Source organism: Diplotaxodon limnothrissa, linkage group LG22 (assembly GCF_057381915.1).
Source record: "Diplotaxodon limnothrissa isolate DT_005_m linkage group LG22, D_limnothrissa_male_GT1.1, whole genome shotgun sequence".
Lineage (NCBI taxonomy): Eukaryota > Metazoa > Chordata > Actinopteri > Cichliformes > Cichlidae > Diplotaxodon > Diplotaxodon limnothrissa.
Window position 1 is genome coordinate 12,205,058 of NC_140616.1, and position 20,248 is coordinate 12,225,305.

At 41.2% G+C, this 20,248-nt stretch overlaps 1 protein-coding gene across 1 annotated transcript; it reads right to left on the reverse strand.

The window, feature by feature from the left end:
- Nucleotides 1–212: 212 nt before the first annotated feature.
- cratb (carnitine O-acetyltransferase b) lies at nt 213–16,342 on the reverse strand. The gene is made up of 15 exons (XM_085346127.1): nt 15,971–16,342; nt 15,469–15,693; nt 14,559–14,677; nt 13,845–13,898; nt 10,760–10,925; nt 8,628–8,802; nt 6,097–6,187; nt 5,785–5,872; nt 5,600–5,700; nt 5,363–5,482; nt 4,660–4,782; nt 3,716–3,851; nt 3,544–3,606; nt 3,310–3,447; nt 213–2,347 (listed from the first exon to the last, which is right to left on the reverse strand). Exons 1-15 carry the CDS (start codon nt 16,019–16,021, stop codon nt 2,141–2,143), a joined length of 1,857 nt encoding a protein of 618 aa, XP_085202253.1. The 5' UTR covers nt 16,022–16,342; the 3' UTR covers nt 213–2,140.
- Between the last annotated feature and the right edge of the window lie 3,906 nt (nt 16,343–20,248).

Below are 20,248 nucleotides of genomic sequence, written 5' to 3' on the forward strand. Positions count from 1 at the left end.
GGACAGAAGGCCATGCTATCTATCTCAGACACCGTCTGCCTTTATAAATATTGTAACATTATAAAAAAAAAAGTGACAGGGAAAACAAGTTTTAAATAAGTTTTATTTTTTTAAATAATGTTTTATAAGCATTTCACTAAAAAAGTTTAATACATTTTGTCAACTTTTTTGTTTTATTTTTACAGAAACTTACAAAGTTTCAAAAACCCGAACCAAATAAGAACTTTGGTAGTTAATACGAAGCTAAAACTGGGAAAATGTTTCACTTTATGTAACTATAAAACTACTGATCATGAGAGCCATAATAATATGATGTAAGCAGTTCCCTCTTTCAATGGTGTTTGCTCCTTTGGTGCATACTCCGTTGTAAACTGAAATTACAATTTTACTGTTGCATTCCTCTGACAGTCAGTCAAGCTGCAGTTTACAGGCATGTTTATTCAGTCTGACCTTTGAACTTTGACATAAATCTCAGTCACAACATAAGCATAAATAGAAATAGATAACAAAGAGGAATAATCTGGATGTTAGGCCACACATACAGCTTCATCTTCAGTGGTGCTTGACAGACTCTAATGCAGTGTGGAGGGACGATGACCAGTTCTCATACACCTCTCCACAAAGCCAGTCCAAATCCTCAAAAAGTGCTCAGCTGGATTAAGAGCTGGTGACTCAGATCATTTTCATACTCTTCAACCCATTCAGTGACCTCCAAGCTTTGGCGTTATGGAAAAGCCTCATGAGTCCAGGCCTGTTCAAAAAGGTTGCTGTATCCCCTCTGCAACTTCATGTTCCCCATTATTCTCAAATATTTTTTTGCACTTTTATACTTTGATCTGTATTTCTGAGCGTACCATTTATATGCATATAATTCTGTGATTTAAAGCAGGTTTCATTACCTTAAAATTGTGCAGCCTGTACAGGCCACCCACTGAGCAGCTTTATTAATTGTGCAGGATCACTTATGGCATGCAGCTTTGACAGGTCTTTCTACTTTAATTTTAATTTCAAACATCTATTATACGGCCACAGACCCCTTCCCCCCTGACACTGGCCAGGAGTACCATCATCCTTGTAGAAAACACTCACATCACAATGAGATAAACTTATCACTCCAGATAATGTTGTATTGATTTGCAGTGACCCTTACCACTAAGGAGAACCACGTCAGCAAACTACCTCCCTTTAGCCTAGACTGAAGGGTCAGCTTTTCCTGTTATTCATCAGGTAGTGGTCTGCTATGACGGGTTGCATACACTATAGTTATTTAATGTACCTTTCATAAAGTAGGCAGCTCAGATGCTCTGCTGATGAGGTTTGAAAAGTTGAGATCTCATTGTGTCCAGATTTGAACATTGGAGGGGGCGCACTGGAGCAGAAATCAGATTGGGTGAAAAACTGCGATTCTGTGATGCCACTTTGCTGAAAAAGTGTCAGATTTTTAATGGAAATCCTCACTCTCATACTTTCTTTAACATGGACAAAATAATTTGAGTGAGAAATTATGTGAGCACAGGCTTTATTAACCAGTCCTGCAGGTTGAGTGCAGAACAAGATCCTCCAAATAAACAAACAAACAACAAAAATTATGCTTATTCAAAATTCATCTCACGATCAGGTCGAGTTCAGACACAAAAACACCACATCACCCTCAATAATTCCTCTCCTCTGGTCCATTCAAACCACCTTTTTCACCTATTAAAAAAAAAAAAATCCAACTTTCCCATTAATTCTGATGAAAAAGTGAAATGTGAAAGGTTGAAGGACACAGGTCATCTCACAAGTTGTACAAAGGAGTGCACGCGTAGACGTTTCCGATTAATGCTGGAGTGTCACATTGAGTCGTTTCGCTTTCATCGAGAGACGCTGTGGAATTTGATGCTTCGAAATGCAACGATGACGATGCAAATTTGACAGCTTAGAAAAAGATTTATCGCTTCACCCAAACTTTAAAGAAGCAACAAAAGAACCCGAGAGCTGCAGAGATCTTTTCCAGGCTCTCACACAATTAAATGCTGGAGTGAAGCGTGAGTAGCAAGCATACCCCCCCCCCCAAAAAAAGCACCCCTACAAAAGTCGTACAAAATATTCTTTAGAGATAATGTTTGGTATCTTGCTGCTGGACGCTGTAGCAGCAGCTCTACACAGTAGGCTGCAACATCTCCTGCAGATGACACATGGTGTCCCTCAAAGTGCGAGCGAGTCTCTCTGCGTTAGTGTCCTCGCAGCAGTTAAAGGCCGTGATGGAGAAGTGGATGTGGTCCGCCTGAGGGTTGTAACAGACGGCGTAGCCGTCAGGAACGAGAGGACCGAAACACATCACGCTGTCCGTGTTGTTTGCAGGCATCTGAAGAGACAAGACAGGAGGGAGATCAATAATGGAACTGGGCCTTAAAGCTGGGCACACGTCATTAAAAACACACAAATCCTCAAATCTGAGTCTCAAAGTTCACTCTTCATCACGAGAACACTAAGGCTCACCAGACAGCTGATCTAGAGCTTCCAGTTATATCACATGATCTGTACAGATGCCAAGAGCTCAATTCTGCTGTTCTCATTTCATATCTACAGTGTTTTTAATTGCTCATAAAACATCAAATACGAGCACCTACATTTCAATGCGAGCTGGGCCGTGTTAACTTTGTTGACCAATAACATTCATCACAGTTATCATCAACTACCTCCTTTATGACTAAAATTAAATGAAAATTTGCCGTCACAATTTATGCTCCAACTGGTCAAAATCCACATAACCGGTGATCATAGCTGCTAACTGGAAACTTGTCATTATCTCAACAGCCAGTTGGGTATTTTTTCCTGAATCACACTCATGAGACAACACAACTTTGTCAAAGATAAGAAGGAGAAACAAAACAACTACATCGTTGAGTTCAACCAAGCAGCACAGATCCCCTTTAAAACTGTGCGAATCTGGAACATTCAGCTATACTGTACAAATGCTTTGATATATACTGTCATTTGAAAACTAAGGCATGCCAGAAAAAACCCCACAAACAATCAGGAGCTGACCCCGGGGCAAAAAAGAAAAAAAAACCTACAAAAATTCCACACATCTGACTGTCAACACCTAAAATGAGGAAGAGAAACAGATTCATTTTGAGGAAACTCCAAGCATCCATGTATGCGTGTGCTGCAAGAAATTCACAGGAACTTCACAGGAGATTATCTGGTAGAAAATTCCCTCTCATATAGCCACTATCATTTGACAAAACAACAACAACAAAAAAAATTCCCATTTCCTACTGAGCAACAGTGTAAATAACACCTCGAACAAAGACACACACACACCTGTCCTGTCCGGAGTTTAAAGTGTGTTGCTAGCCCGTAAGCCGTGTCCATGAAGATTTTGGGAATGCTCATGCCCTCCTCGATGGCCTGCAGCTTGAGCCCCAGCAGGTGGCGGTCAATGCCGTGTCCATTAAGTGCCTGAACAAAAGAGAAATGAAACTCTTGTTTGAGTGTTTTTGAATCAGTTAATCAGCAGCTTTGAGATAAATGTTTTAACATTTATTTAACACTTACCGCTTCGGTCAGAGCCGAGTAGGCATCAACAGCTTCTCTGAACAGCTCCTGCTTTGCTTCCCGCTGCAAACCCCAAAAAATAAACACATTCTGAATCCAAGCTACAAAAATCCTCCAACAGTTCTGTTCCCATTCAGCGGGAGAACTTTCTCACAGGGTTTGTGCTTCTCACCGATACGGACGGATTATCAAAGGCCAGAATGAACTGGAGCCCCTGCTTGGTGGGTGAGCGGATGTACTCGGTCCTTCCTCCTCTAAACATCCTCTGAGTGGCGATATCGCAGGCAGAACAGACTTCACTGTGAACTCTGCAGACAAAAATAAAGCCAATATCAGAGACAATGCTGCTAACAGGTAGGTGTTCATCTCAAGTAAGTGCTGCACTTTAAAGACAAAGCAGAAAACAAAACTTAATGATTCTCACTCTTGTAGACAGTTAGCACATTCAGAATTTACAGAGAACTCACGTGTTACAACCAAGGTATGCAGAATAGCATCTCTGAACACACAACATGCATTCAGAAGCAGGCAGACTACAGCAGCAGAAGACCAAACCAGGTGAAACTCCTGTCAGCTAAGAGACAGAAACTGAGGCCCCAGTTCACAGGGGCTCACCAAAACTGAACAATAAGATGGGAAAAGTGTTTCCTGGTCTGATGAGTCTAATCTTCTGATGCAACATTTGGGTAGTAGGGTCTTAAACAACATGAAGGGATGGATCCATCCAGTAACAGCAAACTATACCTAATAAAGTGGCCGATCAGTGTAAATCAGTCACTCCAATTACTCCAACAGAACTCATCCGATCAAGTCCAGGTATCAAACAAGGCGTTAGATTACCAGGTGGACTGGTGTGAGTGAAGAGGAATCTATTTTATGATCAGTCGGTTCACAAAGCAGCTAAATGGGTCAGTTTTGGACATTACCAGTTATTTAATAAAGTAACTTTCCCTCTCTAATGCAACGGGGTTGAAGTAAAAAAAACTACAAATGCCATCTGATCCAGTCTGAGACTAACCACAGCACAGCAGGAAATTCTAACAGCAGATTAAAAACAAACAAACAAACAACACAAAAAAAGAAAAAAGAAAAGAAAAGCAGATTGCTGGCACTGACCTGTAGTAGGCGAGCTGCAGGGCGACCTGGATAAAGGCGTTTGGGCTCATCTGGTGCTGCTTTGGAAGATTCTTGCCAAACTTCTTGAAGTTGAACACATTAACGTCGAGGTCGTTGATCAGGCTTCAACAAATTCAGGACAAACATTTGCATTTGTGCTGATTTTATGTTTAAAGTCAAGGTTCAATTAGCAGCTTTAAATAAGCTTTCAGACAGCAGTGTAGAGAGGAGGTGGGAAATCACTAGATTATGTGACAGAAAGTAAACAAAGTTTACTTCTACCTACTTTTACTCACTATTTTAAACATTTCCATATAATATTTTTAAGTCCCGTTGAACTCCACACTGCACGTAAGAAAAAGCTTTATTCCTCAATCATATTTTGGCATCTGAATGATTTGAGAGAGCTCTGAAATTGCACAGGACCATATAAAAAGCTTGGCATCTGACCAGGACAGCAGTGGATTATGAAGAATGACTTTACAGTTATCCACAGAGGCATTATTTCCATCAAGGTTACATAAACACAGCAAAGATAAATCTGTTTACACTCCTGCGGCCTTCTTTTAGAGCAAGTTCTCTCCACCTCTGTCAGATTTCAGAGCAAACACAAACATGCAGCTGATGGTGTGCAGAGAGGTCAGCGCGCTGCAGAGCTCAGCTCAGAGTTTAAGTTTAAAAAAAAAAAAAGTTGGGAGCTTACATGTCAAGGTTCTGCTTGGCGTGCTCGATGTCCCTCTTGATTTCTCGGTCTATGTGAAAGTAAAGCTTCTTGGGCATTGGTAGCGGGAGCAGCGGCGCCCTCTTTGTGTCCGGTTTCTCACTGCAGACAAGAAAAAAAAAACGTAAACACTCAGAGCAGACACCCCATCATTCTCCACCTCAGCTCAATTTTTCTTGACTAATTCAGCACATCTGCAGTTTCATTCCAACATCTCACCAATACTCGATCACATGATCCAGCAGCGTCGCTACAGGCGGACCCTCGGCCGTGGCTTGCTCATACAGAAGACCCCACGAGCCGTCCTCGCCGACCACAAACTGTTCAAACACAGACACGAGTCAGCACTCTGCATCAGCTGCTCTAAACAAGCCATCTCTCGCCATTCACGTGCGCATTCCCACCTGAAGCGTTTTGTCAAACCAGCGGTTTCCGCTGTTGGAGAACGTCCCGCCGCCATGAAGGACCTGCGCGGCCTTGCGGCTCGCATACCTGTCAATTAAAGTGGTTGCACAAGCAATTCTTCATGAGCTCACACGCAGAAAACCACAGAGAGTGCACAACATTTAAATGGAGCAATAGCTCAAATACGGGTAGTGATAATTGTGCAGTGTTTCCAAACCTCCATAAGAAACAATAATATCTGCACAGACAGCATTACTCAACTGATTTAGCAAACACAGAAATACTCGGTGTGTGTGTGTGTGTACACATACTTTTCATCTGATATCCTCATGACTGGAGAATCCAGACACAAGGAGAAAAGTCCCGTCTCTATCATCCGCACCGATTCCTGGTTCAGTTTATCTGATACACACAGAGACCGTGTCGTTTAAACCCAATCAACTCGTCTCCCACATGTAGCCGTTATTTATATGATGCCCAAAAATTGTTCCTGCTTATTGATTGCTTCTCCTTATTTTCTGTTAAGTATTGTTTGTTGGTGCTGCTATCACTAGGATTATTTCCCCATTTGTTTGTTTTTATTTTATACTATAGAACACGTTTTCATACATAATGGTATGTTTATATTTGTATGCACCAAAACAATCTACAACTTCAGTGAAAGCAACGACTAATTGTATCACAGACGTAAAGAAGTCATTGTGGAGGACCTGCTGTTTGTGCGTGGCAGCCAATGAGAAGAGAGCTGCCTTAAGGTTCTCAGATGAGAGGTGAAACGTCTTCAAGCAACTTAAAGAAGTCCAGACGCTTTTCTTTGCAAGCTCCTTTGACTCCTCTTTCTACAGTTCCATCTGGTTTCAGAGTTTGACACAACAATCTCACATTTTTCTGTTTTTGCATTTATCAAGTATTAAAAGGAGTTAAAATAAAAAGAGTCAAACTATTCGACATCATCACTCCTCCTGTCCTTTGCCAGCTCGTACGGTTATTAACATTTCTCCTCTATCAGCTCCTGCACTGTCCGTACACACTCTGCCTCTTCTGTCCCAAACTACTGTTTTATAACTTAATGACTTACTTGAAAATAAATTTCTTTCCCTTTGAGGGGCTGCACCACAGTATTAAATAAATGAGGATAATTTTGAGCTGTGAATCATGCAAAACTACTTCAGCAGACTCCAAGTATGAAAATAACAAGATGGAAACACAATGATTCCAACTTTCGGTCATTTTAAGTGTCTGAGAGTTTCGTCCATCACCAACATTTCAGTTTTTCCAACCAAGATTGATTATTGGGTTTCTGCTGATGCAGGCATAAAACATTTAACACTTAAAACTGCTTTGAGACATGTAATGGTCTTAAACACCAAAAAGACCAAGGAGATCATTGTAGATTTCCGGAAGAGGGGTCATAACAACCATCTGCCTCTCTTCATTGGCAGTGAGGCGGTGGAGAGGGTGAGCAGTTTTAAATTCTTGGGGGTAACTGTGACCGAGGACCTGTCCTGGGGCAACCATATCACCTCAGTTGTACGGAAGGCCCAACAGCGCCTCTACTACCTGAGGAGACTGCGGAGCGCACACATTCCCAGATCTCTGATGTTGAACTTCTACAACTGTGCCATCAGCAGCGTTCTGACGTATGGATTTCTAGTGTGGTTCCCCAGCTGCACCAAGGCCGATCAGCAAGCACTCCAGCGGGTGGTGAAAGAAGCTGGCAGAATTATTGGAACAAGTCTGCCAGAGATCAGTAATATCTTCCCCACTCGCTGTCTGAGGAGGGTGCACAGTATCCTGCGGGACCAACATCACCCTGCGCGCCACCTTTTCCATCTGCTGCCCTCAGGGAGAAGGTACAGGTCTATACAGGCCAGAACATCCAGACTGGCCAACAGCCTGTATCCACAGGCTGTGAGGCTCCTGAACTCTCTGCCCCCCTCTCACGGACAATAACCATATCCAACTTCTTAATAGCAATGAACTGGTTTGCATTGGTGCATCATATCTTTATTCTCTTCCCCCTCCTGCCCCCCCCCCCTCTTTCTTAAATAGATAACTATCATATCTGATATCATATCTCACAGTACAATAATATTGAATGGGTTGCATTGTTGTATTTTGTCATGTTTCTCAGGTCTTTGTCTGAATTTCTACGAACATTATTGCTAAGGATTGTCTTATTGCATTGGAGTCACACTGGGTTAAATATGTACACTTGGGTTTTAAGGGGTATTTATTATTTTCTTCTTTTTTTTGGGTTGTATGGAAGCCCCAAACGCAATTTCATTGTTCTTGACAATGACAATAAATAAATAAATACTAAATACTAAATACTAATCAATCCATCATTAAACCAGTGTTAGGTCTAAAAACATGAAGAGTTCTGATCACTGAGCTGCTCCAAGTACACAGCACCCTCTCCTGTCTCCTATGTGTAGTTAGGTTTCTACAAAGCAGATGATAAAACCACTGAGTTGGAAGGTCTCATTATCTAAAATCTATAATTAGGTAAAAATTAATAAAACGCCTCCTTTGGCCACCACCTTCAAGCTGCTCTAAAGGAACCTCAGATATTGTGACGTCATTTCAAGCACATCAGAAAAATGGATGCGAGGGCGTATCCTATGCTACTCTAACACCAGCAAAGCTTCACCAACATCAGGGGATGTTAATCCTACAGTCAGAGCTTGGCATGTAGACGTTTCTCACATTTGTATTTTCTTAAACTGAGCCATTAACAGATCAGTTTTGTTTGCTCTCTTAAAATAACCGAAAACAGCAGCAGCTTACAGTGAGATAGCAGTCAAGTAGTAAGCACCGGCTTGCGTGTGTGGTGATCTACCTCTCAGCAGGCGGTTGTAAGCCTCTCCCCATGTGTGGCGGTGCTCGCTGGTCAGGATGCCCATCGGCTCCTTGTCCGTCTTCCAAGACTGAGACCTGATCCTGAGCAGCTGCCCGTGGATCTGACTCTCAGTCATCCGCGAGCCATCACTGTTATAAACCTCCAGCTGGAAGAACTGGGAGTAAGAGGAAAACCATGTCAGTAAGATCAAAGTTTTTAAAAGCAATACAAAACTAAAAGCGGGGGCATCTTTCGATTACTAAGCTGCACTAAGTGCTTTTTACAGTCACAAAAAACCCTTCAAATCCACAGAAACACCAACATTTACAGTTATCAAAAAAACCAAACAAGTTCAGAGCTGAGACGATAAAATCTGAATTTCTGTTAAGCAGTTTAAGTTCTTTGAGGGTTTTCCTGTTCTGCCTTTTACAAAAACAAAAAGAATTGTCACCTGAAAAATATCCTCAAAAGTCCATCAGAAAACCGAGGCTCAGTGGATGAAAGCACTTTTTTTTGACGAGTAGATTTCTAAAGAAATAAATAAATAAAAAATTCTCACTGCATCATTTTAATCTCTAAGAAAGCACTTTTGGGTTCTGGTTGCTTGTTGTTGGGATTATTAATCTCCATATGAATGAAGTTACACCTCACAGCTGGTTTAGTTTACTCTTTTCTGCAGGCAGCAGTCTCTGAACACCACTGTCATCAGCGTCACGCCTGACTAGTGGCAGAGCTACTTCCTGCCGGGACTCTCATGTATCCAAGCTGTAACCTTGCAACATCTCTGACCCCTGACCCGATTGTTCTTGGCTGAGGTGCTGAGACGGGGCGCTCCAGTCTGTACTGCGCCCCGCCCAGCAGCTGTTTCAGCAGACGATGCCCAGCCCCACACGTGCAGAGCAGCACAGGACTCTCTGGGTCCTGTATTTATATCCAGAGACTTTCTTGGCCAGCGTTTAGTCACACTGTGTCTCCAACTGAACATTTCTAGGATACTCTGGGTCGACGTGTTCATCAGAGGGCGCCACAACAACACAGCACAGCTGCACTCGTCCATGAAAGGAGAACAATTCCTCGACAGATCAGAGTCCATGCAAATAATGCTGACTGCATCACATTCAGTCATACCTCAGATTAAATGGTGTGCATATACATATAGATTTTAACTTGAGCTACAAAATGTATTTAAAAACACAAACTAGCATTTGGCTTACTAGTATACAATAACTCCGCTTACTGTCATCAGTCCAGAGTGAGAGCTGATGTTGTACTTGTGGCTAATAAACCCTGTAGAAACAGACTAAATAAAAAACAAACTATTTCTATCACTTCTCTGCTGCAGCTCCGCCAAACTTGACGCACTGCAAATGAGTCACGCCCTACATCAATTAAAGTCACTTTGGCAGCAGAAGGCCTTTTCAGTAAATCTGTTAACCTTTGAAAAAAAACTGAGCCACAACAGGAAGCGCCAGAGGTGAACATCCAGGATATTTTGTTAATTTTGGACGCTGCGTCTTCTGAAAGATGAACAACTTACTAACCTACAATAAAAAGTACAGTAGATGTGAGTATGCAGTAGTCCTTAGTCATTATGAAACACTGTGTAGATTTAGTATATCTCATTTCATGCTTTTTTCCTTTCCAGAATCAAACATGTTTTCATGGTTTAAGAATTCCTGTGATAAAAAGTAACAGATGTCTGAAATGCTAAGAAGCATGCTTTTAAACACTTCTCTTCCTTTCTCTAATTACCCAACTGAACTCAATGTTAAATCAGACATCTGCTGACTGGTTCTCCACTTATGTGCAGATACTTTACAAACTAAATAAGCTTCTCTTTTAATCAAGATGTAGATGAAATATCCACATACAGCCAGCAATCACTAGATAAAACAACGATCTCGTGGGATAATGTGCTGCCAGAGTACTCAATGTTCAGAAGAAAGCTTCCTGTACGATCACGTGACTTCTGTTTGCAAAAATTGGTGTATCAACAATCAACTTGGAGTTTAAGAAACACAAAAAGCAGCTTCAGATGTGATTGCACAAGACTCGACTTGACTGGCAACACAAGAAAAGAACAAAAGAGACTATCTAAATCCATCTTCTGCCACCTGTCAGGCACGACTCACCTGGTAGTTCCTGACGACAGTGATGTGCGTCGGCGAGCGGCGGGAGCGGCCGTAGTGAGCAATGTAGTCGTGTTTGGGGCCGGGGATCCTGCAGGAGGAGAAGAGGAGCGGGTAGAGCTCCTTGCACAGGGGCTTCCTTCGCATGAACTCGACCGGCAGCTGCCCGCTGACAGACAAAGAGAAACACGTCAGTCATTATTGTTTTTTTCCCCCCCATCCTTTGCTTTCCTCAGTCACCCTCTCTGGTTGTTTCCCCTAGTAAGATGAAACCCTTAATCCGCCCCTTCTGCTCAGCCATGTTTTGAACAATGAGCGTATACTTATAGCTGCCGCCTCTTCAAGACAGTCACTTAATGACTGCCTGCACCTACAAAGACATGGGTTACCCTCTTCTTGACTGCACCCTGCACTAGTTAAATACACCGAGGGACAATGAATAACATCTCTGTGCGGGATCGCTGATCATCTCACAACTGTGCAAAGAATAAAGACACCCATCAGTTTTAGACCTGCTCATTGCACAGGACCTCACCTGATAAGACGCTGCACCTACTGTAGCTCTGTCAGCAGGCAAAAATGTAGACTGTGAAAGTCTACAGACTTCTAACATGTCTCATTAGGACACTGGAGAATCTGATGGCTTATAACTGACTATTTAATTAAAGTAATGTATAACAGACATTGTTAGTGTCCACTCTTTCAGCGGGAGCCACAGTGGTGTTTAACAATCAGAGCAATTCAATTAAAAACAAACAAACAAAAAGCCAATTTTGTATAAGGTGACAAAGTACAAGTAGGTCCTGTTTTAGGATTATATATGAATGCTTATAGAGCAAGAAAAAAGGTAAAATACTTTTAGAAAAGAAAAAATCTAGATTTTTTTTACTGATGTTCATCGGGGGAAATGCAAAGACGTTAAATAATATTAAAACATCTCAGACCCTCCTGCTCTTCCAAACAGAGATCCAAGGGAGAATCGATTGGTCAGCGGACAGTGATTTCTACCCGTTCATCTCCAAACAGTAACCTCTCTACAGCACAAGTTACCATGCTGATGCACCCTGTTAAGTGGACTACCTTCATAATACAGAAAACCAGGCTTGACCCTAAGGTTATTCGGAAAAACCCAAATTCTGCTTCCCGGTTCAGGCCGGGTCATTCTGATCCCGACTTCTTCCTAAATCAGCCAGTTAAAAACGTTCCTCTTCCAGCTAGTTTAAATCTTATCTCCCTGTTAGAGTTTAAACTATTGCTGCTGAAGTCCACAGACTATGATAAAGGCGTCCCTCACTGATCAACACAAGGCCCCCTGATTGTTACTCAGCACTGTAACACCAATTTTAATCTTACAGGATGCATGACAACAAAATAAAGTGCAATGTGATAAAAGAGTTCAGATCAGAAATGCACAGCAGCAGAAACTTTCTATACTCAATAGTTCAGAGTTTGTGCAGTGGGAATAGAGCAGAGAGTAGCTATGAAAATGAGAGCGAAAGACAAGGAAGAGGAAAAAACTTTTTGGAGTTTAAAAATTCAGAGCTATGCTGAATGCGCCGACACTGAAACACCTTTTTCATGCTTCATTCGGGGAGACAGAGACTCCAGCAGACGTTGCAGCACTGAGCTGCAGATTCTGTTACAATATGTGCAGGCGAGTACATTTAGACGCAGATTAACTTCATGCACCAGAGAAAACACAAGGCGATGCCAGCCGAGTCAAAGGTCACGGCACAAAAATAGAAGCGAATAAAACCAACTGCAGCACCGCAGCTTAAACGCTGTCAGAGGATTACTGCAAAGTCTGACACCAGTACAGAGCCTGTGATTCCCCCGGGTAATAACCAGCTCCATAAGCTCTAAAGGGAATAACTGTATTTTACTATAGTAACCCCCCAACCCCACCACACAGCAGAGAGACTGGGCACCAGTAAATATGACTTGTATAGCAGCTTGTACTTGATCTGCACTATAAAGTGTGACATATTTTCGTTTTTATTCCACTGATTTAATCTGGCATCTGTGTATAGCTTACAGGCTAAACACAGAATACGTGAACACAGAGTGGGAGAGTGAACCAAAAGAAAAGGTGTTTGATTGAACCTCTGTGTAAAAGTCACTGCCATTTTACAGACTTTGGTTCATGGGTTTCAACCAAATGAAAGCTCCTCTTTTACAAGAACGAAAGTTTTAAGTTCTCACTTTCATTTTCTTTCAAACATTAACAAAAAGCCTGAAACAGCTTTTTGTTTTTAACACAACATTAGTTAAATTACTATCAATGAAAGAAATGAGTCTGAGAGTCATATTTATAGAAATATTTTTACGTGATTGTTATGTATTCAACTTCAACTGCGACAAAAACAATTGAGCTACACACTCATCTGCCACTTTACTAGTTACGCCTGTTCAACTGCTTGTTAACGGAAGTATCTAATCAGCCAATCACATGATAGAAATTCAACGCATTTAGGTATGAGGACACAGTGAAGACGATTTGGTGAGCATCAGAGTGAGAAAGAAAAGTGATTTAAATGACTTTCAACATGGCTGGCCTGAGCATTTCAGAAACTGCTGAACTGCTGGGATTTTCCCAGACAAACATTTCTAAGGTTTCCCAAGAAAGAAAATATCCAGCGAACAGCGGATCTCTGGGAGAAAATGCCTTGTGAAGGCAGAGGTCAGAGAAGAATGGCCAGATTGGTTTAACCTGATAGTGACTCAAGACAACCACTCATTACAACCAAGGTATGCAGAAGAGCATACCTTGTGAGAACTTGAAGCAACAGAAGATCACACATGGCATGCTACTACATCAATATGGTCAGAAATCTCAGAGAAATGTTTCCAGCTCCTTGTTCAATCTGTGCTGTGAAGCATTAATGCAGCTAGCAAGCTGTATTTAATAAAGCGGCCAGTGAATGCTCGCTGAAAACTTTTGACTTTCTATTTTCATTGGAGACAATGCTGTTACTTTTTGTACTAGTGTCCTCATCATTTTTAGCCTTTAGAGCAGAAAAGGGAAGTCCTGCCATGTCCATACTGATCACTGATCTGCTCCAAATATGTTCCATAAATTAAGACTCACGTGTTTATTTTGGCCTTAAAGTCCAGAACGGCTGCAATCAGTCTGGACGCAAACCTGCAGGGAAACAGACACGAAGCGGTTCTATAAACACAAATCATATTCAGCTAAACAAAGCAGCACGATGAAACCTCAGAGATCATTAATGGCATGATTCATGTTTTTTTTTTCCCCCCTTTTCAGGCGATGAGATCTAAAGAATTTAAGTGAAACGGACCCCCTTTTCAGTCTCACAGATGCGGCCTATTCGGTTTATGCGTCTGTCTTTTGAAAGAAGTCAACAGAGGCAGTAACGACTTTGGCACACAGAGGAGCAGGACATCATGTTGCAAGCTTTAAATGATAAAAATAAAAACAGCAGGTGTGAGTATCAGGATCATAAGTGCATGATGACACAGCAACACTTAACTAAACCCTTTTGCTTCTGTGTCCTTTAACACTTCTGTTGTGTTTACACACTCAAAGTAATACAAAGATCTGTTGCTGCTGTTGTACTGAAATCTAAAAATGGCTTACACGCTATGAACTGTGAGGCTTTGAGTGTTCAAAATACATACACCGCGGGCCAACACATCTTCAGCGTTGAGATGCTGATGTTAACTTTGTGAGTTAACATCAGCATCTCACCCTTTAATGTTTAATTTTACGGGTTTCTGCACCATCACTTCCACATAGCTGTTCTCTGCCGTCTCTCTACATCAGTTTATGTAGACTCACACCAGCTGGCTCCTCCAGTCATTAAAATCTCTGCGGGGCAGAGAGATAGCCGCGTTCGAGTGCACGGGCAGAGGCTGTCTGCTCTCCAAGTACGCCCGCTGCACCCACCAGTCCGAGATCTGCAGGGGAGACCAAAGGAAGGGCACGGAAATCAGCTCTGAAGTTCAAAAAAAGGACCAAAACCACAAAGGCACTGATTTTTGTTTTTACTGGAGTCTGTGTGTGTGTGTGTGTGTGTGTGTGTGTGTGCGCCTCAAAGCTTTTTAACAGACTTTTGCTGCAAAGTTAAGTCACAGACAAGAAGCAAGACATGACTCTTCTTTGATTCTCAGCAATAGGGTATACGTTTTAACATTCCCTAAACTTTGAAATAATAAGTTTGTTTAATGCAGAACAAGAGCTAAATACATACAATATCATAAAGTAATGCTTATTTTAGTGATTGTTTTTAATCGATAGGGGGGGAAAAAACTATTTTGAAACACTGTTTTGCAACGTAGTGTAGGCATACACTGAGGGGAAAATGGTGATTCACATGGCCTCACTGACATTGGGCAACAGAAGACTGGAAAAATGCTGCTTGGTCTAATAAGTTCATTTCTGAAAACAGTTACCCAGCTTATAAACCATCAGATCACACATTTAGGCTTGCACAGAAGCTGTTTTTCCTCAACCATTATTAATTTACTGATTTTTTTTTCTCTATTTATTGAGAGAAAACGTCCAAACCATCAAAACATCACCAAATTAATGTTTTGTCTACAAGTGGTCAACAAGTGGTCAATAATAATCAAATAATCAGGGCATTTTTGAATAAGTTATTCTAATTAACTGATTCTGAGGGGCTCGTGTGGGAGTCACCAATTGATTTTTCATTGATTCTTTCCCCTTCCGCTACTCTGCTACACACCCAGTTCTTGTTGAGTCTGGCTCTCTTCTCCAGACCCTCCTGCAGCTGTGTACCAAGCCCGGCCGGCCGGCCGAAATCGTGCACTATCCTACGGGTGTGGCTCAGCTCCTCGAGGGGCAGCAGGGGCTCCAGCGCCCGCAAGTAGCCCTGTAGGGTTTGGGCCAGAGGAGGCACCGGCTGTGGGGGCACCGAGGAGAAGAAACACAGCTCCTGCCTCAGGGAAACCTGCAGGTGGAAGGTGAAGAGGTGAAATAGAGTTCCTCATTTGAAAATGCTGAAAGAGCAGTAAGTGCATGTGAGCACAGTGCAGGAACTTCCTCAGAGGTTTGACCAAATGCCAGAGTGCAGGGCGTTTCAAGAAAAGGAGTCAAAGATATGACAGTGGAAGCAACACCCGCTGCTTCTTGTCCGTTTATCATCCGTTTCTGCTCACGCAGAGAGAGTATAACAAGGCTTCAGCGTTTTAGCATGACAGCAAGTGTGAAAACAAACGTCGACTCACCCGGGACAGCCATGCTCTGCAGGTCCCTGAGTGAATGTTCCTAAAAATCATCTTTCCTCGCGTCACAAATCCGCTCCGTGTTCAAAGGTGTGACACACAAAAAACCCAGATGGGCCTTTTTAGCTCACGACAACTTCTGCACAGTTCGCGCGAGGTCAGACGGGCAAAATGAAGCCCGGACCTCCTCCTACTTCTCCACGATGGCTGCAGAGCACAGTCCTCATCGCTCGACACGCATTAAGTTTGAACTCGTTTATATTTCGGGAGAAAAACCGAGCACAGCCTGCCCCTTCCTTCGAGCCGAGGGCACGCGAACCCTCACGTACCGTGCAGAAGTGACAAACTGGCGCACGTGCGGACGTGAAAATGTTTCCGTAAACAGCTACGTGACCGAGACAAAGGGCGCACTGCCGCCCCCGTCCACGGGGTGTCGCTGTTAGGCTTGATGACCTCACAAAGGGCGGGTTTGTTCGACATTGTAACCCGAGACTACATAAAAACATACCTGATACCACTTTTTACAGCTGCGAAAATGCAACAATAATCGTGTATTTTAGTATTATTTTCTGAATCGTCTTCTAACATCGTATTTTATTAACTTTATCTACTGGAGGTAGTGCAGGTAACTACAAGAACAAGGTTAAATGCAGTGTTCTTGATGTCACTGATGTTACACTCTACGATCAAGAGGTGATTTCATGACACCGACATAGCATACATGGCTTGAACAGACTACACTGAATCCACTCTTGAATTTGGGTACCATGTCGTAATCGGGTATCCTAATCATAAAAAAAATGCTAGTAAGGGACGCCATCATTAGGGTGAGCCTGTCAGAGAAACAGCGAAAATTTATGAGTGACCAAATCAACAGTCTGGTTTGTTTTTAGAAAGAAGCTTGGCAACATCACAACATCTAACAAAATCTTGAGAGGGATGCAGGTCATTTTCAAGGTCTACAATCAACAGATGCTGTCATGAAGGTACATACAGAAGGTTTACAACAATGTGTAAACTATTGATTACATGTTTGAGCAAGCAACTACAGGCCACAAGGCTAAAAGGAGCAGCACGGGTTTAGTTCCTTCTCCTACCGTATAAGCAACCCAAGGGTTTCTCAAGGCAAAGATATGATATATTCTTGAGTGGTCTGAACCCAACACAGCATTTTCAGTTATTCACTACAGGTGGATGTAGTAAAGACCACAAAGTTTTGTCATTTGAGTTTAGCCTTAGCCTTCCTTTTCATTAGTTTGACTTTTATTTTTAATTATTATTATATTTCAGAGGATATTATTCAGAGGTGCACTTTTCAAAAGTTCACATTGATGTAAACATCCAATAAAAAGCACCATGACATGACATAAATGTAATAACAAATTTGACCAAAGTGAAAGACATTTTCCATAAGTGTTTTAAATTTGACTTTAGTTTTTGTGCTCACAAAATCCTTTTGGTTAGTTTTCATTTTGCCCAACAGACTGCTGATTTCACTCCTTGTTTAGGATTCTTTATTCTTTTTAGGTAACTAAAATAATCTCAGCTGTAGTTTATTGAGAACAATGTGTCTGCAAGGCAGTTAATCGTGTGTTTGCGCAGAACCCAAAGAATCCAAAAAGATTTCAAACCCTAAAAACGCAAGAGCAAGGAATCATAATTCAAGAAGCCATAAGGGAATTGAAATGTGTGCTCACAGAATAACTATGGGAGAGGCAACGGGTGGGATCCATGGCTGGAAACTATAGACATAATGAGCCAGGGGAAATAAATACAACACAAACCACAGAAAACAACAGTTAGCACAATAAAACAGGAAAACACAACTGAACGAGTAACAAAAGTTAACTTAACATAGGAAAGAACAGGTGGACTCAAACTGGGAACTGGGAAGGCAAAGGACAAATGCAGACAAGCCTGGGACACTAAGGAAGGGAACAAATAAGAGATGACAAGACAAAGGATGTTAAACTCGATACGAAAGACCAGCGATCTAAGACAGGACGTAACTAAAAAGATGACAGACTCACATGTAAAATTACCAGAGAGATACAGAGACAACCACAGAACAGAGTAGGAACACCAAAAGAGAGCAAATAAACCAAAAGTCATAAGCAAACAAAGGACTACACCCATATGGAAAAGATATATATAAATCTTATAAAGTTTGTATCTGTCTTGTGTGAAACTTGTATGAAAAGCATATAAGAGTGAAAACAGATATAAGATCCCTTGAAAAATTACATAATGAAACTTGTATGTTTTGGATACTCTCTAAAACAATGTATGAAAGTAATGAGAAAGTGGCCACTTTCATGAGTAAATCATGTAAGCCTTATATGATTTACTCATGAAAGTGGCCACTTTCATGAGTAATCACATATAAGTTTTTACTATTTCTTTTCCATATGGGCAGGCACAAAAAAACCAAAACAAATAAGGAACCGATACCAGGCATCAGAAGATATTGCCAGGAAATACAAACACTATTAACAGAAAACAATGAACTTAAATTACTTCTCAAATTCCAGAAGAAATAATGAACTGACAGCAAACTCAAAGCCCTGGGTTCAAGACCCAGAGACCACAACGATGACAAATACCATATTCCATATTATAATAACTAAAAAGACCAAAAGAAAAAAACACTGAAACTAATAAAAAGAAAAGAAAACATTTCCAGATATTAGAAACTGAACTGAGTCCAGCAAGTAAAACGAGTAGACTAATAACTGCACCAAAGTGGTATCAAAGGAGTCAGCTCTAAAATAAAATAAACCAAATTGATCGAGTTTAATATATGAAACATGAGTCAAATTGTGGGCTACATAAAAATGTGTCACTTGTGTTAACAGCTGAGTTGGTGATGGTGGTGCAATAGTGTGGGATATATTTTCTTGGTCCACTTTGTGTTCTTTGGTACTGTGAGAATCATGTAAACACCACAGTCTACCTGAGCATTATTCCTAACCATGTCCGTCCCTTTATGACCACAGTGTATCCATCTACTGACCATATCATAAAGCTCATCACTGATGTGCAAACTCAACTGAGTGAAAGAATTAAGGCAGTCCTAAAGGCAAAAAGGGGGTCTAACTAGGTGCTGGCACTAGTACTAACACCAAAGGAGCGAGTGAGTGTAATCCAAATGAAAATGAAATTACAGCATTGAGAAAAGTGTGAAATTTGTTATCAAGCTCATGTGATACAACTGGAAACTCCAGCATAGGTAAAGTGAAACAGAGGAGATTATTTACTGAGCAAAATGCTTAATACTATATTTTTATTAACTTATGTATTTATGTAGGCGATATTGTAATTGATTTCCTGAGAACATTTTGAGGGGAACCACTGCGATTGGACACGGAAAAGCAGATAAAAAGTCTGTTTGTATCCAGACAAAAAAAGAGGAGCCAACACACTTTTCAGTAATGTTTATTAGTTTTTTTTCTTTTGAAGTCAGGTTCTTCAATCACAGAATCACAGAATTTGCAACTTCTTTTACCAATCAAAACGCTCAATTACAAAAGATAACAAGATTATAAATGGTGCACAGCTGAAAGTCAGATATCAGCTGTAATATGAAGTTTCAGTTTGCTCTTTGTCCTCTCAGGGACTTCCTCTCAGTCTCCACCTCCACCCGAGAAAAATAACAATACAAAACCATTCTTTGCACAGCGGTTGTTCATGCAACAATAAAATTCCATTTAACTCCAATTTAAAAACAATTAAAACTTTCATCACCTCACACATTGCACCAAAACCCGTTCATGCAACACATAACACCTGCTGAGAGGAGCGTTTTCTGAAAGGCTTCAAGCAAAACACATTAACAGATCTTCAGATCATCTGTATGGGCAATTCCAGCAGGCACATGAAGTCAGATGATACAAACATCAAGAGTTCTTCTTTTTCTGTGATGAGGCAGTGCTGACTTAAATTAAGAAGGACATTAACATAAAAGAAACTATCATATATATATATATTACCTAGAAAATATAACTCTTATCTGTTTCATTATATTGCATAGACAAGTGATCCTTCATCACCCAGCAGTGCACCGCTGAGGGGTTACGTGCTACTACATTCATGTCACTTTCCCTCAGTTTCCCTGAAAATAAACTAGGTGACTTTATCCGTGAAGTAAACACAATTATTTGGTCCCTTATTCATCCTGATACTAGAGAAAACAAAACACCACAAGTAATGACAAACAATTAAAAAATGATCAAAACAGACCAAAAAACAACATTATTGTTCAATAAAATGGTGGTGACCTCA